This window comes from Hyla sarda, chromosome 6 (assembly GCF_029499605.1).
Source record: "Hyla sarda isolate aHylSar1 chromosome 6, aHylSar1.hap1, whole genome shotgun sequence".
NCBI classification, from domain to species: domain Eukaryota; kingdom Metazoa; phylum Chordata; class Amphibia; order Anura; family Hylidae; genus Hyla; species Hyla sarda.
This window is the reverse complement of record NC_079194.1, coordinates 295,864,538-295,890,997: the sequence shown is the minus strand read 5'-3', so window position 1 is coordinate 295,890,997 and position 26,460 is coordinate 295,864,538. Positions and strand designations below refer to the sequence as shown.

Here is a 26,460-nt window from a genome sequence, read left to right as displayed (position 1 = left end):
TTGTTTACCCTCAACTCCTTGACCCCTCCTTAACTCATGTACAGGGCTCCTTACTTCAATAAAGGAGGGACTGGGAGGTGAAGGTGAGCCAGGAGGTGTAACAGGCAATGGCACTTGAGCAGCTTGGCTCCACCTTCTTGACACAAGGACGAGAAGTAAAATAGAAAGTAAAACTAACAGATTCTCTTTTAGTAAATTCCTTTCTACAATATTCTACAAAGATGTGATCAATGTGAAGTTGGCTCACTGTCCCCTATGTGGAATGAAGGGAGGATTTGCCCCTTTCCATGTGACCTGTTAGGGCAAACTGGGTTAATTTTGGAATCTCTTTTGGGCAAGAGTCCTCTCTTGTGTATCTGGCAAACTCATTTATGACATGATATAATTTACTGGGGATAACAACAATGGAATCACCCTGCGATCAATTCATCATAAGAGCGGATGTGCCCTTTTAGATGCCAACATTAACAGATGTATGTTATTCAGTACTTACGCTGATCACATGGTTGTGGGTTGTGACAGTCTTTACACAGCTGTAAATAAAAAGTAAAAGCAACATCAGCAACATCTAATTGTAAGTATCTCTTACTCTATCACCTAGATTTATTTTTCTGATTATAACCCCAAACAGAAACGTTTACTTTTTTCTAAACCCAATCACTAGAATGGGAATGTTATCTAGGCATGCTCTGTGACTTGTGCAGAGGTCATTCTATAGGGGCGAGGCTAAGCATTATCTATGGTCAAAAGAGGTCTTATCTATACACTGGTGTCCGTAATGATAAGGAGGAGACTGCTGGGAAGTGATCTGGAAACAGGAAGTCTCAGCTTAGTTTTAGGCCAAGTGGCCAGAATGGGAACTGCAAGATTTTTAGGATAACTCCTGTCTGTGATCTGGACAGGACAAGAAGTCTCAGCTAGTGGGCAGACTGAAATACTGCAATATTTAGGGTTATTTTAAAATGTAGATAGAAAAACCAAAATATGTTTCACATAAAAACGTAATTCAAGCAATAGGTCAATTTCTGACACATTCCCTTCAAAGCAGTGAAATCATTTCAATGGTGTTTATGCAGATTGGAAAATATTGTCTTAGAGAGTGCTAGAACCATAAAATAATAGTAATATAATACATAACAGTGACTATGTAACTCACTGCTCCCAGCTGTGGGGTTTCTTCATCCTCCTCGTCGCCCTCTTGTGGCTCGGCACAGTTGTTGTCCACCGGTTCGCTCTGAGCTACTGGTTCATAGGGCATCGCCAACAGATTCACTTGATGTTCAACTTTCATATGTTCCTGGAAAGGTAAAAACAAATAGAGGATGTCAGGAGAATCCAATGTTCATTTGTTTGCATTTTATTCATTTATTTGCAGAGAGATGGCGTGGAATCCCATCACTGCACCTGGTCATCTAATCAGGTTGCTGGTGCTGGTTCACCTATTAGACTTATAAGAGGGTTGAGGTCAATGTGCAGTTTTGATGATTTTTTTTTTTATTCAGAGTGAATGAGATATATTGCCACGAGTGCTTTGCTTTGACCTGTAATCACAATTGAGGTGTTTTATGAAGAGTTGAAGTCTTTGAGCTGTTTTTACGCATTGAATTTTTGCTCCATTTTGAATGCAGTTTGACAATTTGCAGCAAACTGGTAATCGCACATCTACGACAATCACAGATAAAATACAGGGTAGGTTAATGTAAATGCGGGTTTTTGTTTTTTTTAGGGTTTTAACTCACATGGTTTTAAAGGGAATGTGTCACAATTTTAATTAAAAAAAAAATAAAAATAATGGGGGAGATTTATCAAAACCTGTGCAGAGGAAAACTTGCCCAGTTGCCCATAGCAACCAATCAGATCGCTGCTTTCATTTTTATGAAGTCCTGTGAGAAATGAAAGAAGCGATCTGATTGGTTGCTATGGGCAACTGGGCAAGTTTTCCTCTGCACAGGTTTTGATAAATCTCCCCCAATATGATTCTATCAAGGTAAAGCATTTCATTTATGTATTTAGTTTTAGGATAATGTCGTTTTTATGTTATTTATTAATAAAATGTGTACTGGGGGCTGCCATTACTTTAGCCTCTTTGTGGTGTGTCACTTTACAACACCTACACAGTTACTTTATGGCAAGCACAGGGCATGAGAACGTTAAGAGAGTGTCTCATAGAAAAGCGGGGGCTGCTTACTGCGCACGTGCTTAGCATTTTCTTGAAGTCCCTGAGGAGCAGTGACCTATGAGGAGACATCTAGTCCGTTCTTTATCACTCTTCAGACACCAACATATTGGTGACAGTGCAATTGAAAAAACTACAAACCCCCTCCCCCTCTCCTTTTGCACATAGAAAGGTAGACAGGCGAGGTCTAGTTTTCAGCAGCCAGACAAGTTGCTTGTGTGGTGGCCCAGTGCAGGAGATGTTGCCCCGACCCTTGCTGTCCTGTCAGGCAGCCTCCTTCAGTGTCCCCTGGGCCCCTTGCACCTGTTTCCCCTGTACATATGTTCTGCAGTGTATTGTATTATAATTATGTGTTGTATCTTTAAGAGTTATGTCATGTGATTGTTACCCAGGAGGTACCAGTGACCAGGTGATCCCAGGGGTGACCTATGGGCTCCCTGCTAGTCTCCCCCATACAGTGACCTATGGGCTCCCTGCTAGTCTCCCCATATAACCCCTGGGTGGAGCTTCTCTCTTTTCTGCTGAGGTCCAGTGCAGTCTTGTCTAGTGTGTGTGTCCAGAGTGTTGGAGACCTCAAAGTCCAGTCCTGCAGCCGCCATCAAGTCAAGCAAGATAAAGTCACAGCTTTATGAGTCAAGTCAGTCCCTGTCATCTGTCAAGTCAGCGTGGTCTGCATTCAATTGTCCAGTCCTACTACAAGTCCCAGCAATCCTTTAAGGTCTCTGCGTCACTGGTCACCTCCTTGGGCCCTGGCTGAACTGACTTTACCATCTGTCTACCCTCAGTAAAGCTACCATTGTCCGTAACTTGGCATCTGGGTCTTTACTGCCCCCCGTGCCTAGTCCAGGATCCAGCAGTATACCTCCGGGTGGTTTTAGGCTAAACCAAGCCCTGGCGTCACGAATACAAGGGGTTATTGCCATCTGCCCCTAGGGTAACAACATCTGCCCTCATCAAACCCCGCTACCACACTTGCTTTCACCAGATTCCTCCTGTTAGCTCCCTCTGCTGGTCAACAGTGGAAGATATGGCAAGTTATTTAATTTTTCATATTTTGTGACAAGTAAATTTTTTTTTTTATATTTTCAAAAATATTTAAAAAATGTGAAAAAATTATTGAACCTCTAAATAAGAAAAAATTATAATAATAATCACATTTGGTGACACATTCACTTTAATACCCCCAAACCGTAGGCACAAACCGTGGTGTGTATGCAGCCGTCACCAGGTGTGGGTATCGAGCCTAATCTGTGTATGGACCTCCTAACAAAAAGTGATTGTAAACAGGGAGTAGCCCCCGTAATTTGCACATTAAAGGGGTTATCCACAAAAAAACATATATATATCCACTGGCACCAGAAAGTTAATCAGATTTGTAAATTACTTCTATTAAAAAATCTTAATCCTTTCAGTACTTATGAGCTGCTGAAGTTGAGTTGTTCTTTTCTATCTAAGTGCTCTCCCCATAGCAAACCTCTTCTACTCTGTGCAGTTCCCAAGACAAGCAGAGATGTCAGCAGAGAGCACTGTTGCCAGACAGAAAACAACAACTCAACTTCAGCAGCTGATAATTATTGAAAGGATTAAGATTTTACAAATCTGTTTAACTTTCTGAAGCCAGTTGATATATTATTAAAAAAAGTTTTTTCCTGGAATAGCCCTTTAAGGAGCCCATGGCAGTTCCTGAGAGAGCGTACAGTGTGTATGGCGGTACTTTCCCTGTCCCGGAGAGGTATGTGTTCTTCGTATCCGGAGAGCGTTATCTATACTTCCCACAACCATCTGCACCGAACCGGACAGGATGTGGATTCTAACACCGACATGTATAACAATAAGGAGAACTGTGACACAGGAAACATACGGCAGTCATGAGACACTGGCGTTCCGGTAAACGTTCCTTGAAATCGTTGCCTTCAGTCCTGACGGAGTCTAGTGAAGTGTTCACACTGGTGTTCTGCGCGGTGTCAATGAGCGAGTTCTGTATGATGGGAAATAGAAGAGACAACATGTTAAGGAGAGAAGATACAAAGCACGACCCACACTCTACAGCAGTGTTTTCCAACTAGTGTGCCTCCAGCTGTTGCAAAACTACAACTCCCAGCATGCCCGGACAGCCAAAGGCTGTCCGGGCATGCTGGGAGTTGTAGTTTTGCAACAGCTGGAGGCACACTGGTTGGGAAACTCTGCTTTAGATTCTGCAGTTTGACTTAGTCCTAGACCTGGCCGGAAGCCCAAAAAAGGTCCTAGGGTGAAGCTATGGGGCTCCTGTATAAAGCTGTTGGCTGTCCAGGTATGCTGGGAGGTGTATTTTGCAACAGCTGGAGGCACCCCTGTTAGGAAACACTGGTCTAGTCAGAGCTTGGCCTTGCCAAGTGCACATTATTTGATCCTCAGCTCTGTTATCCTTCTACTGGGCATAGGTACTGCTTTTGTAGGGGATAATATTATAGGAGACTATACATGTGTAGGAGATAATATTATAGGAGATTATCCATGTGTAGGAGATAATATTATAGGAGACTATCCATGTGTAGGAGATAATATTATAGGAGACTATCCATGTGTAGGAGATAATATTATAGGAGACTATCCATGTGTAGGGATAATATTATAGGAGACTATACATGTGTAGGGGATAATATTATAGGATACTATACATGTGTAGGGGATAATATTATAGGAGACTATACATGTGTAGGAGATAATATTATAGGATACTATACATGTGTAGGAGATAATATTATAGGATACTATACATGTGTAGGGATAATATTATAGGAGACTATACATGTGTAGGGGATAATATTATAGGATACTATACATGTGTAGGGGATAATATTATAGGATACTATACATGTGTAGGGGATAATATTATAGGAGACTATACATGTGTAGGAGATAATATTATAGGATACTATACATGTGTAGGAGATAATATTATAGGATACTATACATGTGTAGGGATAATATTATAGGAGACTATACATGTGTAGGGATAATATTATAGGAGACTATACATGTGTAGGGGATAATATTATAGGATACTATACATGTGTAGGAGATAATATTATAGGATACTATACATGTGTAGGAGATAATATTATAGGAGACTATACATGTGTAGGGGATAATATTATAGGAGACTATCCATGTGTAGGAGATAATATTATAGGATACTATACATGTGTAGGAGATAATATTATAGGATACTATACATGTGTAGGGATAATATTATAGGAGACTATACATGTGTAGGGATAATATTATAGGAGACTATACATGTGTAGGGGATAATATTATAGGATACTATACATGTGTAGGAGATAATATTATAGGAGACTATACATGTGTAGGGGATAATATTATAGGAGACTATCCATGTGTAGGAGATAATATTATAGGATACTATACATGTGTAGGAGATAATATTATAGGAGACTATACACGTGTAGGGGATAATATTATAGGAGACTATACACGTGTAGGGGATAATATTATAGGAGACTATACACGTGTAGGAGATAATATTATAGGAGACTATACATGTGTAGGGATAATATTATAGGAGACTATCCATGTGTAGGGGATAATATTATAGGAGACTATCCATGTGTAGGGATAATATTATAGGAGACTATACATGTGTAGGGATAATATTATAGGAGACTATCCATGTGTAGGAGATAATATTATAGGAGACTATCCATGTGTAGGAGATAATATTATAGGATACTATACATGTGTAGGAGATAATATTATAGGATACTATACATGTGTAGGGGATAATATTATAGGATACTTTACATGTGTAGGGGATAATATTATAGGAGACTATACATGTGTAGGGATAATATTATAGGAGACTATACATGTGTAGGGATAATATTATAGGAGACTATACATGTGTAGGAGATAATATTATAGGAGACTATACACGTGTAGGGATAATATTATAGGAGACTATACATGTGTAGGGATAATATTATAGGAGACTATACATGTGTAGGGATAATATTATAGGATACTATCCATGTGTAGGGGATAATATTATAGGAGACTATCCATGTGTAGGGGATAATATTATAGGAGACTATCCATGTGTAGGGGATAATATTATAGGAGACTATCCACGTGTAGGGATAATATTATAGGAGACTATACACGTGTAGGGATAATATTATAGGAGACTATACACGTGTAGGGATAATATTATAGGAGACTATACACGTGTAGGGATAATATTATAGGAGACTATACACGTGTAGGGGATAATATTATAGGAGACTATACACGTGTAGGAGATAATATTATAGGAGACTATACACGTGTAGGAGATAATATTATAGGAGACTATACATGTGTAGGAGATAATATTATAGGAGACTATACATGTGTAGGGGATAATATTATAGGAGACTATCCATGTGTAGGAGATAATATTATAGGAGACTATCCATGTGTAGGGATAATATTATAGGAGACTATACATGTGTAGGAGATAATATTATAGGAGACTATACACGTGTAGGAGATAATATTATAGGAGACTATCCATGTGTAGGGATAATATTATAGGAGACTATACACGTGTAGGGATAATATTATAGGAGACTATACACGTGTAGGGATAATATTATAGGAGACTATACACGTGTAGGGGATAATATTATAGGAGACTATACATGTGTAGGAGATAATATTATAGGAGACTATACATGTGTAGGAGATAATATTATAGGAGACTATACACGTGTAGGAGATAATATTATAGGAGACTATACATGTGTAGGAGATAATATTATAGGAGACTATCCATGTGTAGGGATAATATTATAGGAGACTATACATGTGTAGGGATAATATTATAGGAGACTATACACGTGTAGGGGATAATATTATAGGAGACTATACACGTGTAGGGGATAATATTATAGGAGACTATACATGTGTAGGAGATAATATTATAGGAGACTATACACGTGTAGGGATAATATTATAGGAGACTATACACGTGTAGGGATAATATAGGAGACTATACACGTGTAGGGATAATATTATAGGAGACTATACACGTGTAGGGATAATATAGGAGACTATACACGTGTAGGGGATAATATTATAGGAGACTATACATGTGTAGGAGATGGTGCACTGTAGTGTGTAGTGAATGTAGGATGATACATATGGGACTCACCTTGCCATTATCTTTATAAATTCCTGAAAGAAAACAGATACAACATGTTATAAACCACCATCTATTTATATCATAGTTATGTATTTCTATCTATCTACCTACCTACCTCATATCTACCTACCTACTATCTAATTTCTATTTCATATCTATATCTCTATCTATCTAGCTACCTAGAAAGATAAATAAATACAAAAAATATTGCAGCACAACTCAAAAAAAATATAGTGGGTGCCAAGCAACCCAGGCCCGATCAAGGCCAACCAGATACTAAAACAAAGCAATGGTGCAGCACTCCCAATTCCGGTAAAAAAAGATTTGTGTATTTATTCACCACATCTCAAAAATACAAGCTTGAGAAAGGCTCTATTGTTGAGCTGAAACGTTGCTGTATTTTTGAGATGTGGTGAATAAATACACAAATCTTTTTGTACCGGAATTGGAGTGCTGCACCATTGCTCTGTTTTAGAAAGATAAATAAATGGACAGATATGAGACAGACAGACAGACAGACATGAGACAGACAGATATGAGACAGACCTCTTTATGGAACCATTTTAAAGCCCCATGGAGTGTACTGAAACGTTGTGGAGTGTGATTGACCCCGAGTTGCAGGCGCCATTCTTTTTGCTGCATTTACCAAGTTCTATCCCTCTCTATCTTGCTCCATCTACCCTCTCATTCATCACTTCTCTGGTGATCGGCATTACTTACTTTTGCAAACAAAGAATCCAACTATTAGGACGAATAGGAGGAGGACCGCAATGGGTATTGTTGTAGCTATGACTGAAATACAAACAAATAAAAAATGCTTAAAACACAAAATATATATATATATATTTACACGGAATACTTGTTCACATCGTTTTCTCTCCCAATAAAGTTCATGGTGATAGGTGAAGATCTCAGCTTATTCCTCATCTATTCTGAATGTTACATACTGACTAGAGAGGTGTTTTCCAAGCAGGGTGCCTCCAGCCTTTGCAAAACTACAGCTCCCAGCATGTCCGGACAGCCAACGGCTGTCCGGGCATGCTGGGAGTTGTAGTTTTGCAACAGCTGGAGGCATGCTGTTTGGAAAACACTGGGCTAGAGTAATTTAGTCTTTGCAATTCCCAAGGTAAATTTCATCCTCTTCACTCACCGGTTCCGGATGTTGCGGAGTCATCAGGAGGCTCGGTCGGCACTAAAAACAATAAAAAAAAAGTACATTCAAGAGTGAGCCTGAGAAATAATGTAGTAAGGGAATGTGAATTCTATATTAGGATACGTTCACATGTACGCAGATTTTCTGCGCAGGATTTTCTGCTGCAGATTTCAATGTAAACTAAATGACCGAGCACAAATCCTGTGCATCAAATCTGCGCAGGATCCTGTACGTGTGAACGTACCCCAAAAGCCTTCAGGCTATAGGTGTCAGGATCCGGACTGGTATGCAGCGAGGATACTGGTGGTGGATCCTTTGTGTCAGTGGGTGATGGCGTGGGCCGTACCAGGGGAACGGAGTCTAAGGGGTTACTGGTTTTCACCAGAGCCCGCCGCAAAGCGGGATGGACTTGCAGCGGCAGGTAACCCCCAGGTCGTTCCACCCGATAGCGACTCAACCCCGAATGACAGCTGAGACAGGCACGGTACACAGGGATAAGGCAAGAGCAAGGTCGGACATAGCAGCAGGTCAGGGCAGGCAGCAAGGGTCGTAGTCAGGGGCAACAGCAGAAGGTCTGGGTACACAAGCTTGGGAACACACTAAACGCTTTCAAAAGGCAACAAGATCCAGCAAGGACAGGAAGGGGAAGTGGGTTTTTATAAGCAAGGAGCAGGTAGGAGCTAATTAACACTGATTGGGCCAGGCACCAATTAGTGGTGCACTGGCCCTTTAAATCCCAGAGAGCCGGCGCGCGCGCCCTAGAGAGCGGGGTCGGGTGCGCCGGGACAGAACAGCAGGAGGACGGGGTGCGATCCGCGAGCGGGCACGTCCCGCTAGGCGGATCGCATCCCCGCCGGGCACAGCTGAGCAGCGTCTCCGGTCAGCACTGCCGACCGGAGCGCTGCAGGGTAAGAAACGCGGCGAGCGCTCCGGAGGAGGAGGGGGAGCCGGAGCGCTCGGCATAACAATAGGGACCACTACAAAGCGTGAAATGTTTGCACTAGACCCAGCAGTGTGTTGAATGGGGCCCATTTTTGCTGTCAGCCCTATGATTCACATCAGTGTTGCCCCACTATGGGGCTGACCAGCCTTTGGTTGTCCGGGCATGCTGGGAGTAGTAGTTTTGCAACAGCTGGAGGCACACTGTTTGAAAAACACTGGACTAGAGTAATTTAGTCTTTGCAATTCCCAAGGTAAATTTTATCCTCTTCACTCACCGGTTCTGGATGTTGCGGAGTCATCCGGAGGCTCGGTCGGCACTAAAAACAATTAAAAAAAAATAAAAAAAAAGTACATTTAAGAGTGAGCCTGAGAAATAATGTAGTAAGGGAATGTGAATTCTATATTAGGGTACGTTTACATGTACATAACCCCAAGTGCAGTTGTGCACCTACGCTGGGGTAGAGGTCCCGCACTTGTGCTCCGTTGCTATGGGCGATCCCCGGCCTAATGTACATACAATGGAGGATGCCTGCAGACGGTCACAAGTACCACAATATGGGTTCACTGCTGTGGTAGATGTAAACAATGACATTAGCTAACCCTCAAAACTGATGTAAAATTTAGATATTATCCAGTATATCCTTATATGAAGGACATACCTGATCCCGCACACCAACGCCAGGGTTTTATCAAGTGGTACGGGACCTAACACTAACCTACCTGTGCCGCATAAGCAAAACCAGGAACCAAATTACAGCAGCATTAGGTCCGACTTGCAGACTGTTCCCCGGTTACCTCCTACCATGTCAGACCACTTCAATGTAGTTGTTTAATGTTTAAATTGAGTGTTACGCATCCACACGTCTATCTGGTGTAGGATTGTGACCGTCTGCAGGCATCCTCCATTGTATGCATATTAGGCTGGGGATCGCCCATAGCAACGGACCACAAGTGCAGGACCTCCACCCCAGCGTAGGTCACAACTGCACTTGGGGTTGAGTATCTCCTGCCATTTCAGACCACGTCAATGTAAGCTGTCTAAAGACTATACTAATGCACCCCTTTTATCACATTGGGTAGCATTAAAGGGGTACTCAGGAGCTTAGACATTTTATCCCCTATCTTGCACGCCGCACCCCGTTAAAATCAGTCCCCGGAGAGTGTTCGCTCCGGGTCTGATTACTGTCGATCACCGGGCCGGAACATTGTGATGTCACGGCTCCGCCCCCTGTGACATCATGCTCCGCCCCCTCAATGCAAGCCTATGGGAGGGGGCGTGACGGCCGTCACGCCCCCTCCCATAGACTTGCATTGAGGGGCAGGGCATGATGTCACACGTGGGCGGGGTCATTACGTCACGCTCTTTCGCTCGCGTGGTCAGGATCCGAAGCCTCCAGCGTTGCCGGAAGAAGTTGAGGTGGGTGCTGCAGCCGAGATCCAGGGGGTCCCCAGCAGCGAGACTTTGGATAGGGGATAAGATGTCTAGGGGCGGAGTACCCCTTTAAGGTTTCACCTGTGAGGCCGGCACTATATTAGCCACCCAGGGTGGGGCTTGTGACCTGTCTCCCCCCTCCCATTATATGTGTCCTCAATCACACTGGAGGTAACCGGGGAACAGGCTGCAAATCGGACCTAATGCTGCTGTAATTTGGTTCCTGGTTTTGCTTATGCGGCACAGGTAGTGTTAGGTCCCGTGCCACTTAGGAAACCCTGGCGTTGGTGTGCGGGATCAGGTATGTCCTTCATATAAGGCTATACTGGATAATGTCTCAATTTTACATCAGTTTTGAGGGTTAGCTAATGTCATTGTTTACATCTACCACAGCAGTGAACCCATATTGTGGTACTTGTGACCAGCTTTGTTTGAGATATCCTGTACCTTAAAATCAATGATGTACATATATTTGCAAAGTTGCGGTCTATAGTGCGCGCTGGGTTTCTGACAAGTATGGCTTTCTGCGTCAGCATATCCAGTTGTACTTTTGCGCATGTGGCTTTCTAGGCGCAGAATTTACACACTGATTCATGACATGCGACTTTGCAAAAGTCGCACAGTTTTGCACAATGGGTACTTCAGCATGGACCTGGTGCAGGCAGCCATGTGCTCCATATTAGCTGTGTAGCGTGTAAACCTTAGCGGACATTTATCAAAAAGCGCAGCAACCGAAAAAAATGCTCTGTTTCTAAGCACAGTCTGCAGAACTTTGAACGCAGGATAGGGGATAAGTCTGTGTCGGCCGACACGCCTCCTCCCATAGACATCAATGGAAGGGGTGTGGCGTGACGTCTCGAGGGACTTGATCATGATCACGACTTCCGGCTCCGAGCGCTCTGAACAAAATGTTCAGAACGCTGAAGCACCAGAGTACCCCGTTAACTGTTCTGCACACCTACAAAGACTTAAGCCGTGTTCACATGGTGGAATTTCCGCGGCAGAAACATCTGCCACGGAAATTCCGATTCTGGCCTCCACCGAAAGAATTGACATGTCTATGGAAATGTACATTTCTGAGCGGTCCCAGCACCGGCATAGTCCGCTGTGTGAACATAGCCTTATGGGGAATGTTAACAATGGCGCCAGCATTTCCATTTTTTTTACTCCTTTTCTTGGAATCATTAGTTACACTAACATGGTGTATATTGCCATCCTACCCAATAAGACATTTTGCTGACTACACAGATTCCAGACTTTAGGATAGAGGAGCAGCAATACAAGTTGATGTAAGAGATGGTAGAACATAGAGTGTACATAGTACCGGTCTGCTCGTCCTTCACGTTGGCTTTGGTTGAGGTAGGTCCTGGTGCAGAGTCGTCTTCGCAGACTGTGTTTGAAGTTGCGGTACATTCCTTCTTTATATGTTGACCTTTACCACATCTTTGGAGAAACATATGACTTGGTTATTTCATGGGTCAGACAGATAGATGTACAGTGCACAGATAATGCCCCTTGCAGCACCCCCCCATATGCCTAATTGTAAGTGCCCAGGATACAGTATGGTGCCCAAATGACAGTGTTGTGCTCATAGTACAATACCACTAGGTGAGCATACTCTTACTCTACACCTGTCTTGTCCTAGGAGTAATGGCACAGGCTTTGTCGCTCACATCTGTTCCCATAAGATCTATAATACAGGAAGAAGACTTCAGATGGAGGGACTTGGTTGTCCATGTATTACACAGACATACGTTTATTTCAATGGGCGCAATGGTTGAGCCAAGGGTGTATGAAGAAGAGGACTAACGCCCCTCTACCTCCCCATATGTTTGCCCAGTAGTTTGGCCCTGTGACGTGTTTTTGGTTTTTCAACTTTGTTTCTTCGATAACGAGTGATGGGGCGGAATTTTAGTGTAGCATGTGGTATAGTGTATAGCGTAGGTAACCTGTGCTGTACCGTCATGCTTTGTGTAATTTATTGTACGACTTGTAATGACGACTGAATGATGAATAAAGCTCTTTCAATGGTGTCTGTACCATAATGGCAGACCATGTGGCTGCTATAGGGGTCTTGTCAGCAAATGAATGAATGGAGGGCGGTATTGTCCAATGGGTCATGGAAAGCAAAGGGAAATATACACCAGACATTTCAGTTCCGGGGGGGGGGGGGGGGGGGGGTAATCAGATACCATAGTAAGTGCATCATTTCAATATTTGCTATGGGGCCCCCTTTCTTCTATGTGCACCACCGGGTTGAATATTGCTGCGGTAAGAGATGTGGTTTCATACATTCTCCATTACCTTGAACAGCGGTTACAGATTTCGCAGGGTTCGTCTGGACTACAATAATAACCAGGTTTGCATTCACATATTGCATCAGATGATGGGGTACACTCCTTCACCACGACTTTATCTGCAGCATAGAAAGGGGGTTAAAGTGAGCTATGTGTATTTACCATAAGAGACGACTTGTTATTACAATGAGGCTTATGGGCGATCAGTCGATCATTGAGTATAGCCCCTGCCCCCTACACACACCCCCAGCAAGGATTGCGGCCAGTGGGGCATTTTAGTCAAAATATAACTTTACATTGCGTTGATTTTAGATTATTATTTCAAGGCTAGGCCAGCGTCAGCACCAGGTAGCCATGGGTAAAAGGTAGGGCTCAATGATCTTGGGGGCCCATGGCCATTTGGGTAGTCGGTCTCTACAGCATATTTTTTTGCTTAGAATACCCCTCTCATTGTCAGTGTGGTGTTGTCTCAGCAGATCTCTGGCTCCTCCCTCTCTCCTGACAGGAAGTGTAGTAGTCCTCTCATTGTCAGTGTGGTGTTGTCTCAGCATCTCCCTGGCTCTACCCTCTTTCTCCTGACAGGAAGTGTAGTAGTCCTCTCATTCTCAGTGTGGTGTTGTCTCAGCAGATCCCTGGCTCCTCGCTCTCTCCTGACAGGAAGTGTAGTAGTCCTTTCATTGTCAGTGTGGTGTTGTCTCAGCATCTCCCTGGCTCTACCCTCTTTCTCCTGACAGGAAGTGTAGTAGTCCTCTCATTGTCAGTGTGGTGTTGTCTCAGCAGATCCCTGGATCCTCCCTCTCTCCTGACAGTAAGTTGCGTAGTCCTTTCATTGTAAGTGTGGTGTTGTCTCAGCAGATCCCTGGCTCCTCCCTCTCTCCTTACAGGACGTTTTGTAGTCCTTTCATTGTCAGTGTGGTGTTGTCTCAGCAGCTCCCCAACTCCTCCTACTCTCCTGACAGTAAGTTGCGTAGTCCTTTCATTGTAAGTGTTGTGTTGTCTCAGCAGATCCCTGGCTCCTCCCTCTCTCAAGACAAGGCATCATCCTCTGCTGTCTCAGAATGAAGCATCTGCTTTATCCCCTGCTCCATTCACCCCAAAAAAATGGTCCCAGAGGTTGGACTCCCACCAATCCTAAACTTATGCCATATGCCTTGCGGCACATCATCGCTTATATAGGAATACCCCTTTAATAATTGTATTTGAGGTTGGAAGTAGCTAACTTCTTCCTTATTTGTGTATAGAACTATTTGGGGTATTATGCTGAGATCCCTTATGAACTCCCGTGTTTAGTGGATAGAGTAGGCGGCCCCTACAAAGTCCTCAACACAGACCGTCCAATGACTTCTTCAAGGGGTTCCACGTAATGCTTCGCAACCCAGATGAGGTGAAATACAGTGGTCCCTCAAGTTACAATATTAATCGGTTCCAGGGCGACCATTGTATGTTGAAACCATCGTATGTTGAGACCAGAACTCTATGGAAACCTGGTAATTGGTTCTGAAGCCACCAAAATGTCATCCAAAAAATAGGAAAAATTGAGGATTAAAGAAAAATAAGTAGATAACTAATATAGATAAAGCAAATCCTTACATATAAAAGTAATAAAGATCTGCTGGGAGCTGTAAATCACTGTCTATGTCAGTGTTTCCCAAGCAGGGTGCCTACAGCTATTGCAAAACTACAACTCCCAGCATGCCCGGACAGCCGTTGGCTGTCCGGGCATGCTGGGAGTTGTAGTTTTGCAACAGCTGGAGGCACCCTGGTAGAGAAACAATGGTTTATGTAGAGGACAGGAGCTTCTTCAGGGTCCTGTACAGTACACACAGTGTCCCAAATGGAGCCGCCCTTACTTGGTGTCCAAAGGAGCAGCTAACCCTGGCACAGGTAAAGAGTAGTACAGAACTTGTAGTTCCTCCCTGTACCATAGGGGGCGCTACCAGACAGCCAGTCAGTGCTTGTACTTCAGTAATAGAGGTGATTTACCAGTAAAATGCCCATTCTGATTGGTCAGTTCCTCCAGTCGTGACACGTGTCACAGATCTGGACTGTCTGTAACATTGTATGTTGAGTCTGGTTTCAAGTTACGATGGTCCAGAAAAGACCATTGTATGTTGAAACTATTGTATGTTGAGGCCATTGTAACTTGAGGGATCACTGTAGTAGGTTTAGTATTATTGCTATTATCTTTCTTATGTTAAATGCTCATTACCAGGTGTACAGGTGAGACAAGATAAACACGACTCCATTCCATTGGGGAAGGCAGTAAAAGAGTCTCCCGGAGAGCAGGGTTCACATGATCCATGATGGTGGGTCATAGTGCAGTGCGCTGTGACGTATTTTCCTAATATGAGACACAAATGATTACAGATTAGATTACTTCCCTGACCATGTCCTTTTTACTCCCAAACCCCCCCCCCCCCCCCCCCAAGACTCTTTGGGTGCGTTCACACGCTATTTATTTTTGTGGGTTTCCCGCTGCGTGTTTGAAAGTGGGCAGGCTCTTCTCGGTTTTCCACGGAGGAATTTATGCTGCGGAAAATCTGCAGCGGAAAATCTGCTACGGACAGCCGAGAAGAGCCCGCCCACTTTCAAACACGCAGCGGAAAACCTGCAAGAACAAATAGCGTGTAAACGCACCCTTACGATGGAATTGGGACTACTACACATGTTCTCACAAAACACTAGTAAAGGGGTTGGGTCATACAGGGATGGGCCCCCTCTCTCTACGGGTCCTATAACAACCATGTGGTCTTTCTTTATCTCAATTAAATGGGCATTTTCAGATTTAAAAACTTTTTATATGTTATACAACTTTTTTTTTTTTTTTTTATAGAAATCATGGCTTATAAATAAGACCACTAGGGGTCCCCATACCATGCAGAATATAATGCTGTCCGGCTGCAGCATCATCTTTGTCCCCAGCTGAAGCACAGGCAGGGACAAAGTCCAGGAAGTGAGGGCAGGACTAGAACTCCTCTGTGCTCACTCCTGTCCGATTAGACTGCAGCATGAAAGCAGAGAGGAGGGGGTTACAGAGCAGCCTGCAGTGATTGGAGGAAGAGAACCAGCTCAGCAGAAGTAAGGGCGGGACTTGACTGGAAGGGTGGGACTATAATGATGAGTGAGGGCGGGACTTGACTGGAAGTGACTGCATGGTGAGTGAGGGGCGGGCTCAGTGCCTGCCTCGGACACGCCCCTTTCTGAGCAGTGGATGTCAGAAGGAGTGAGCAGCAGACTAGAGGGATTTGTGAGCCAAATACAGAAGCTAGACACATAAAAAGGACATTTAAAGCATCTGCATGACCTAGAGAAGCTTTATTTTTATCTGTGATACGACAGGTACGCTTTAAGCCTTTGAACCCTTCCAAAAAAAACTACATTTACATGACACTAGAGCAGTGTTTCCCAACCAGGGTGCCTCCAGCTGTTGCAAAACTACAACTCCCAGCATGCCCGGACAGCCAAAGGCTGTCCGGGCATGCTGGGAGCTGTAGTTTTGCACAGCTGGAGGCACCCTGGTTGGGAAACACTACATTAGAGACATGTCGAAAGCTTTCATCCCTAGTACGAGCCGGTGAAGTGCACAGCTGAAAAGTTTCTTAAAGTGACAGTGCCCATTTAAATTACCCACAGTAACTTTCTAGTTACATAAAATGTGGTGATACACTCAGAATCATCTTACCTGCCGGGCAGTTCTTGCAGCATATTCCTTTATGTTCATATTCATCTTCATCACAGTTCTGGCCCCGTGAGGTACGGTTATGAGAGTGGCCATTTTGAAGGTTTGCTGGGGACTCAGATGACACCTGTTAGAAAAGAGGAAACAGATTTCAGGTTTAGGATATATTATGTAGCCACGGTACAACACTACGCCAGCTGTTGCAAAACTACAACTCCCAGCATGCCACCGGCTTACTCATTGTGACATCCTGAGCAGTAGATGTCAGAATGAGTGAGCAGCACAACAGAGGGATTTGTGAGCTAAATACAGAAGCTAGACACATAGAAAATATAGCCATACAGTATACATCATCTGCATGACCTAGTGAGTAACATATAGTAGGCAATATTTTTTTTTCCATGATATGACACTTTTATGACTATTTTATCCACATGCTATTGCAGTATTTGAATCTGAAACATGCCACATTGTGGGCGCTTTTTATTTTTGATGCCTTTATAGGGCGAGCCGCAAAGCCGCTAAAAATCAGTGCCACTTCAGAAGAGTCGGCGGATTGTTGCCACTGAGGATGCCACCTTGTGTGGTGAAACAAGTTGGAGAGGACGCTGTGTCCTGTTTTAATAGTCAGTCTTGCTCCTGTAAAAGCAATGAGGTTTTTCGGAAGGTCATAAGGTCCTCAATGTGGAGGCAACTTTTAAATCCATGTTTAGCCAATATCAAGTAAAGTTTCATATAGGTCAGAGGTCCTCAAGACTTTACCTGTTGCAAAACCACAACACCAAGCATACCCACACAGCCGTTGGCTCGCTAATTCTGCCATCCTGAGCAGAGGATGTCAGAATGTGTGAGCAAAAGATCGGAGGATTTAAGAGCCAAATTCAGATACTAGACACATAAAAAGCCATGTAAAATAGGTGGCACTTCAGAAGAGTCAGTGGATCATTGTCCCTGAGGGTGCCTTGTGTGGTGAAACATGTTGGAGGGTACAATGTATCTTGTTTTGATTATCAGTCGTGCTCCTGTAATATAGTTTGGTGAGTGCACAGAGGCTGATAAGTCCCTCAATGTGGGGGCAACTTTTGAATCCATGTTTAGTCTACGTCAAGTGAGGCTTTATATAGGTCAGAGGTCCCCAAGCTGTGCCAGACTTCACCTGTTGCAAAACTACAACTTCAAGCATGCCCGGGAATGGAGGACTGGTGCAAGAATTTTTGCCACCCTAGGCAAAAGCTAGTTTAACCACCCCCATTGACATGCCCCTGGGGTGACACACTGTAACAAACTCCCATCTCATGTAATCTCCTTACTACTGGGGTGACACACTGTAACCAACCTCCTCCTCATGTAATCCCCTTACTATTGGGGTGACACACTGTAACAAACCTCCTCCTCATGTAATCTCCTTACTATTGGGGTGACACACTGTAACAAACCTCCTCCTCATGTAATCCCCTTACTACTGGGGTGACACACTGTAACCAACCTCCTCCTCATGTAATCCCCTTACTATTGGGGTGACACACTGTAACAAACCTCCTCCTCATGTAATCTCCTTACTATTGGGGTGACACACTGTAACAAACCTCCTCCTCATGTAATCCCCTTACTACTGGGGTGACACACTGTAACCAACCTCCTCCTCATGTAATCCCCTTACTATTGGGGTGACACACTGTAACAAACCTCCTCCTCATGTAATCCCCTTACTATTGGGGTGACACACTGTAACAAACCTCCTCCTCATGTAATCTCCTTACTATTGGGGTGACACACTGTAACCAACCTCCTCCTCATGTAATCTCCTTACTATTGGGGTGACACACTGTAACAAACCTCCTCCTCATGTAATCCCCTTACTATTGGGGTGACACACTGTAGCAAACCCCCTCCTCATGTAATCTCCTTACTACTGGGGTGACACACTGTAACAAACTCCCTTCTCATGTAATCACCTTACTACTGGGGTGCCAGCTTAGTGCCTGTTTGGACCTGGAGAAATAAGTCTCTTGCGCAGGGCAGAATGGCGCCCCCATCATTAGGGTGCTCTAGGCAGCTGCCTATTTTGCCTATAGCTGGAGCTGGCATGAATATTTGTGGATTGCGAGAAATGGATGCTCAGACCCTGACAACCAATCAGATCGCTTCTTTCATTCTCAGGCTTGTGCTGCAAAAAAAAGTAGTGATCTTATTGGTCAGTGAGGGCAGCTACACAAGATATGAAAAATTATGCCCCCATACGTAGCTCGCGCAAAAATAAAAAGTTTGCGAAAAGATCTAGTTTTAATCTTATGACTTTGATTGACCTTATAAGGAGCCTATGCAAAAATGCGTTCTCCCTAGAAGACGCCGGCAACTGCCTCGCCCCATGCGTTCGGCATGACTCATGTATTTGCTGACAGAACATTTTTATATTAATGAATCAATTGTTAGACGCCTTTGTGTTTATTCACTAAATGTCAAATAGAGCAGAGATTTCATATTCTTTTTCCTACGTGCACAGTGTCAGCCAGAAATGAATACAAAGATATAATTATTATAATACTGCCTCCCATATACAAGAATACTACTATAATACTGCTCCTATATACAAGAATATAACTACTATAATGCTGCCTCCCATATACAAGAATATAACTACTATAATACTGCCCCCTATATACAAGAATATAACTACTATAATACTGCCTCCTATATACAAGAATATAACTACTATAATACTGCCTCATATATACAAGAATATAACTACTATAATACTGCTCCTATATACAAGAATATAACTACTATATTACTGTTCCTATATACAAGAATATAACTACTATAATACTGCCTCCCATATACAAGAATATAACTACTATATTACTGTTCCTATATACAAGAATATAACTACTATAATACTGCTCCTATATACAAGAATATAACTACTATAATACTGCTCCTATATACAATAATATAACTACTATAATATTGCCTCCTATATACAAGAATATAACTACTATAATAATGCTCCTATGTACAAGAATATAACTACTATAATACTGCTCCTATATACAAGAATTTAACTACTATAATACTGCCTCCTATATACAAGAATATAATAATGCTCCTATGTACAAGAATATAACTACTATAATACTGCTCCTATATACAAGAATTTAACTACTATAATATTGCCTCCTATATACAAGAATATAACTACTATAATACTGCTCCTATATACAAGAATATAACTACTATATTATTGCTCCTATATACAAGAATATAACTATTATAATACTGCTCCTATATACAAGAATATAACTACTATAATACTGTCTCCTATATACAAGAATATATCTACTATAATACTGCTCCTATATACAAGAATATAACTACTATAATACTGCTCCTATATACAAGAATATAACTACTATAATACTGCTCCTATATACAAGAATATAACTACTATAATCCTGCCTCCTATATACAAGAATATAACTACTATAATACTGCCCCTATATACAAGAATATAACTACTATAATACTGCTCCTGTATACAAGAATATAACTACTATAATACTGCTCCTGTATACAAGAATATAACTACTATAATACTGCTCCTGTATACAAGAATATAACTACTATAATACTGCTTCTTTATACAGAATATAACTACTATAATGCTGCCTCCTATTTACAAGAATATAACTACTATAATACTGCCTCCTGTATACAAGAATATAACTACTATAATACTGCTCCTATATACAAGAATATAACTACTATAATACTGCCTCCTATATACAAGAATATAACTACTATAATACTGCCTCCTATATACAAGAATATAACTACTATAATACTGCTCCTATATACAAGAATATAACTACTATAATACTGCCTCCTATATACAAGAATATAACTACTATAATACTGCCTCCTATATACAAGAATATAACTACCATAATACTGCTCTTATATACAAGAATATAACTACTATAATACTGCTCCTGTATACAAGAATATAACTACTATAATACTGCTCCTGTATACAAGAATATAACTACTATAATACTGCTCCTTGGCTTTCTGACCACCTCTGGCTGCTGCATGGAGGTTACATGAGGCTGAGGGAACGGGGTCACTAGTTTTGGGTCACAGAGGCAGGACCCTTCCGCATCTATGGACATTCAGGACATATTCTGTGGATATGTCATAAATTGGGAAATGGAAATCCCCCTTTAAGCTTAGATATATGTTTATGCAAAAAATGTTGCATCATTTCTAAAATGTGATGCGTGTTTGCTCCATTATCACGTGTTTTTCACCTTTTATCTATGTAGTGAGAATGTGGCTCCTATACAGAGTATTAAGAACCTAACCCTAAACTGTGACCCCAGGACTGACATTCTGGAAGAAAGTCATCACAATGACGACAGTAATGAGAAGGGAAGTGGTTATGATGCAGCATAACATATGTGACTGCAGGGAGGGGAGGGGGGGGAGGTGCAGGTGCAGTGAGCTGCGGTCACATCACTCACTTACAAAGAACATTTCTAAGAAGTAGGAAAATGATTGCGCTTGTTTATGTATTTCAGCAACGTCTGGTTATTACCTATAGACATAGAACAATGACAGCAGAAAACAAGAGTGTTAGAAGTCGGAGAGGGTTTTTCTGTGAAAAGTAAATTATTTTTTGTCAACTTTAATCTAATGTTTTTTATAGAACTATAAACATCATCCAGCGTCTTAATTTTGATGCCGGATGGTTGGACGCGCCGAACGGCACTGGACAGCGGAACGCAGCTTGCTGTCAGACGTCCAGAAATAATGGATGCCAGATGCCATACAATCCAAGACAACTGATGCATGTTACTATTCACCTATGCCGGACATATGTGAGCCCAGCCTAACGGGTACCGGGAGCACCATCCTGACACACTATGAACGCTCCAGTGCCACCATGTACAAGAATATAACTGCTTCTCACAGAGTACTCAAAGTAGCCCAAACTACTATAATACTGCATTCTATATACAAGAATATAACTACTATAATACTGCTCCTATATACAAGAATATAACCACTATAATACTGCTCCTATATACAAGAATATAACTACTATAATACTGCTCCTATATACAAGAATATAACTACTATAATACTGTCTCCTATATACAAGAATATAACTACTATAATACTCCCCCTATATACAAGAGTATATCTACTATAATACTGCTCCTATATACAAGAATATAACTACTATAATACTGCTCCTATATACAAGAATATAACTAATATAATACTGCTCCTATATACAAGAATATAACTACTATAATACTGCTCCTATATACAAGAATATAACTACTATAATACTGCTCCCTATATACAAGAATATAACTACTATAATACTGCTCCTATATACAAGAATATAACTACTATAATACTCCCCCTATATACAAGAATATAACTACTATAATACTCCCCCTATATACAAGAGTATATCTACTATAATACTGCTCCTATATACAAGAATATAACTACTATAATACTGCTCCTATATACAAGAATATAACTACTATAATACTGCTCCCTATATACAAGAATATAACTACTATAATACTGCTCCTATATACAGGAATATAACTACTATAATGCTGCCTCCTATATATAAGAATATAACTACTATAATACTCCCCCTATATACAAGAGTATATCTACTATAATACTGCTCCTATATACAGGAATATAACTAACTTTCTATGACGTAGCTGGTGATGCATTTCGGTGGAATGTTGCAGTCTTATACCAATGGCCCATTGCCAAATATAATTTTTCCATGTACTGTTTTGTCCGGCATGTGATGGATTTACAAGAATAGGAGAGGGGAAGGGAAGGTGCGGGGTCAGTATTGGACATTTGTTATCTGTCGCCCACCTTCCCCAGAAATCTATGTATAGAGACACGTGGTGACACGGATACAATGTAACAAACACTCTGCTCATGTAGTGACATTTGAGGAACAGACGTCACCCAATGAAGGATACATCAGATCAGGGGCCAGATATACTGTAACCATAGGAGAGTGGTCTCCAAACTGCGAACCTCCAGCTATTGCAAAACTACAACTCCCAGCATGCCCGGACAGACGAAGGCTTTGCACAGCAGCCCCATAGCTTCACCCTAGGACATTATTGGGCTTCCGGCCAGGCCTAGGGCAAAGTCAAACTGCAGAATCGAAATCAGTGTTTCCCGACCAGTGTGCCTCCAGCTGTTGCAAAACTACAACTCCCAGCATGCCCGGACAGACGAAGGCTTTGTACAGCAGCCCCATAGCTTCACCCTAGGACATTATTGGGCTTCCGGCCAGGCCTAGGGCAAAGTCAAACTGCAGAATCGAAATCAGTGTTTCCCGACCAGTGTGCCTCCAGCTGTTGCAAAACTACAACTCCCAGCATGCCCAGACAGCCGTTGGCTGTCTGGGCTTGCTAGGAGTTGTAGTTTTGCAACAGCTGGAGGTCCACAGCTTGGAGACGACTGATCTAGGATAAGATCTCCTGTCCCTTAGTCTTGTAGGACACGGTCGGGGACAACCCTTGCCAAAAATGGTGTTTCGGTGGTTAACCATATTTCAGATCTCGGTCAGGGATGAAAGATTTCTAGTTTCCTTTCGGAGGCTGTAAGGGCTGAATACTCACATCTGAAGTTTTGCTACTGTTGAATCTAGACTCAGCAACCCTGGTATTTAGCCTTGAAATGCACCCAAGAACACTAGCTCACAGAGCATTGTCTAGACTGGATACAATTGTATCACTTCTCAGCTGAGAGCAGGACTAGCTATGTACAATGTATCAGTCTGGAGTCCAGGATGTTTAGCTCACAGAGCATTGTCTAGACTGGATACAATTGTATCACTTCTCAGGTGAGAGCAGGACTAGCTATGTACAATGTATCAGTCTGGAGTCCAGGATGTTTAGCTCACAGAGCATTGTCTAGACTGGATACAATTGTATCACTTCTCAGCTGAGAGCAGGACTAGCCATGTACAATGTATCAGTCTGGAGTCCAGGATGATTAGCTCACAGAGCATTGTCTAGACTGGATACAATTGTATCACTTCTCAGCTGAGAGCAGGACTAGATATGTACAATGTATCAGTCTGGGGTCCAGGATGTTTAGCTCACAGAGCATTGTCTAGACTGGATACAATTGTATCACTCCTCAGCTGAGAGCAGGACTAGATATGTACAATGTATCAGTCTGGGGTCCAGGATGTTTAGCTCACAGAGCATTGTCTACACTGGATACAATTGTATCACTTCTCAGCTGAGAACAGGACTAGATATGTACAATGTATCAGTCTGGGGTCCGGGATGTTTAGCTCACAGAGCATTGTCTAGACTGGATACAATTGTATCACTTCTCAGCTGAGAGCAGGACTAGTTCCTATTTCTTTGCAGCAACTAAGTACATACAGAGATATCTTTTTCACTGAACGCAAACCTATAAATGTGGTGGGAGACTTTAACCCCTTCCTACACAGCTATATGACAGAATGGATTGAGGAGTGAGTACTGCAGCTTTTAAACAATGACATTGTATTATGGAGCAGGGATGGCATGTGTTCAGAATCTCTGGCCCACGCCATCCACCGCTATAATATAGAGCTGCGATTGTAACAAACAGCAGAATAAAGTTACTTATACTGCACAGGGAACGCCATGAAAACCAAATGGGAAAAAACAAGGGCGAAATCGGTGCATTCTGCCATCTTCCCTCTCCTGCAAGTAAAAAAAAAACTCACACAACTACATCAAAGGAAAAAATAAAAAAATATGCAGATTTAAAGGGGTACTCCGACCCTAAGACATCTTATCCCCTATCCAAAGGATAGGGGATAAGATGTCTGACCGAGGGGGTCCCGCCGCAGGGGACCGCCACAATCTTGCATTCAGCACGCCGCGCTGCCAGCTCAGAATCTGCCGTGTGACGGGGCCGGAGTATCATGATGTCATAGCCCCGCCCCCTGTGACGTCACACCCCGTCCCCCGCTATGCAAGTCTATGGGAGGGGGCGTGACGGCAGCCGTTGCATAGCGGGGGCGTGATATCAAACGGGGGCGGAGTCGTAACATCACAATACTCCAGCTCCGTGGTTGTCACACGGCAGGCAAAATGTTAGATGGATCACTGCCAAGCTTGGATAGGGGATAAGATGTCTTAGGGCCGGAGTACCCCTTTAAAAAAAAAAAAAAAAAAAAACACTGTGTGTGAATCCAGCCTGAGGAGCCGCGTCCAAGTGACTGATATGGTGACATGTTAGATGGATCACTGCCGAGCTTTACTGTACAGCTTCAGGACGGAAGAGCGTTTCACGTGTGTATTCACCAGTGTCACGTCTTCCTGCTGTCACTGGGCTTTAATGGGGCCCTGCTGGGGTTTTAGTAGTTTTGACAGTAGTGATTCTACTAGAGAAGGTTCTTTTCTTGCTATAGAATCTTGGCAGTGTGAACAGAGTCTTATAATATTTTCATTCTAATGCAATCATGAGAACTAAGCTGCCTACTCGTATGTGGATAGACTGCAAGCCATAGCACCTTATATACAGTGATATACAGACATAGGCCCCATAAGGGCTTCCTACATGCCTGTCACATGATGCATGATACTTTATATACAATACATACCTCATATACCTGCCAGATGCCTCCTATACACAGTACCTGTCTCATTTCACCATATACAGTGTCTGTTACATGCCCCCCCCATAAACTGTCTACCACATGTTCCCATACACAGTGTCTATCAGATGTTCCTATATGCAGTGCCGACCACACGCCCCTATATGCAGTTCCTACCACACGCCCCTATATGCAGTGCCGACCACACGCCCCTATATGCAGTGCCGACCACACGCCCCTATATGCAGTGCCGGCCACACGCCCCTATATGCAGTGCCGGCCACACGCCCCTATATGCAGTGCCGGCCACACGCCCCTATATGCAGTGCAGGCCACACGCCCCTATATGCAGTGCCGGCCACACGCCCCTATATGCAGTGCCGGCCACACGCCCCTATATGCAGTGCCGGCCACACGCCCCTATATGCAGTGCCGGCCACACGCCCCTATATGCAGTGCCGGCCACACGCCCCTATATGCAGTGCCGGCCACACGCACCTTTTATACAGTGATATACAGACATAGGCCCCATAAGGGCTTCCTACATGCCTGTCACGTGATGCTTGTCAGTGGCGTAGCTATAGAGGTCGCAACTGCGACCGGGCCTCACGGCGACCACATGCCCCTATATACATGCCCCCTGCCACTATTTTATGTGGTGCAGCACGTCGGGTGCTGCCCGGGCCTGAGGAAGGGGAGTCTGTCGCTGCCAGCACATCTCCTATGCCGGGTGCGGGCCCTTTAAAAATTACTGCAGGGCCGGAGAGGCCGGGGGCTGCTGGGACAAGACGCACGTATGTCTTCTCCAAGCCCCTGACGTCTCCCGGCCTCCGACCCTGCTATTACACTTCTGACACTGACTGGGGCCTCCTCACTATTTATCAGCACCGCGGAGGGAGAGAACTGGCTGCGGAGTGAAGAGAGCGAGGACGGGGGA

General features: G+C 43.0%; 1 protein-coding gene across 1 annotated transcript in view; it reads right to left on the bottom strand.

Annotated features, from left to right (window-relative positions):
- Positions 1 to 26,460, bottom strand: part of LOC130277301 (tumor necrosis factor receptor superfamily member 1A-like) — a 39,447-nt gene that overhangs the window by 2,712 nt on the left and 10,275 nt on the right. Inside the window, exons 2-12 of the mRNA XM_056527859.1 lie at positions 16,868 to 16,991; positions 15,395 to 15,526; positions 13,193 to 13,304; positions 12,213 to 12,331; positions 9,732 to 9,773; positions 8,512 to 8,553; positions 8,082 to 8,153; positions 7,371 to 7,393; positions 4,038 to 4,154; positions 1,157 to 1,297; positions 494 to 533 (exon numbers count right to left, since the gene is read on the bottom strand). Of these exons, the coding sequence (XP_056383834.1) occupies positions 494 to 533; positions 1,157 to 1,297; positions 4,038 to 4,154; positions 7,371 to 7,393; positions 8,082 to 8,153; positions 8,512 to 8,553; positions 9,732 to 9,773; positions 12,213 to 12,331; positions 13,193 to 13,304; positions 15,395 to 15,526; positions 16,868 to 16,991 (964 nt within the window). The remainder of the gene's footprint in view (positions 1 to 493; positions 534 to 1,156; positions 1,298 to 4,037; positions 4,155 to 7,370; positions 7,394 to 8,081; positions 8,154 to 8,511; positions 8,554 to 9,731; positions 9,774 to 12,212; positions 12,332 to 13,192; positions 13,305 to 15,394; positions 15,527 to 16,867; positions 16,992 to 26,460) is intronic.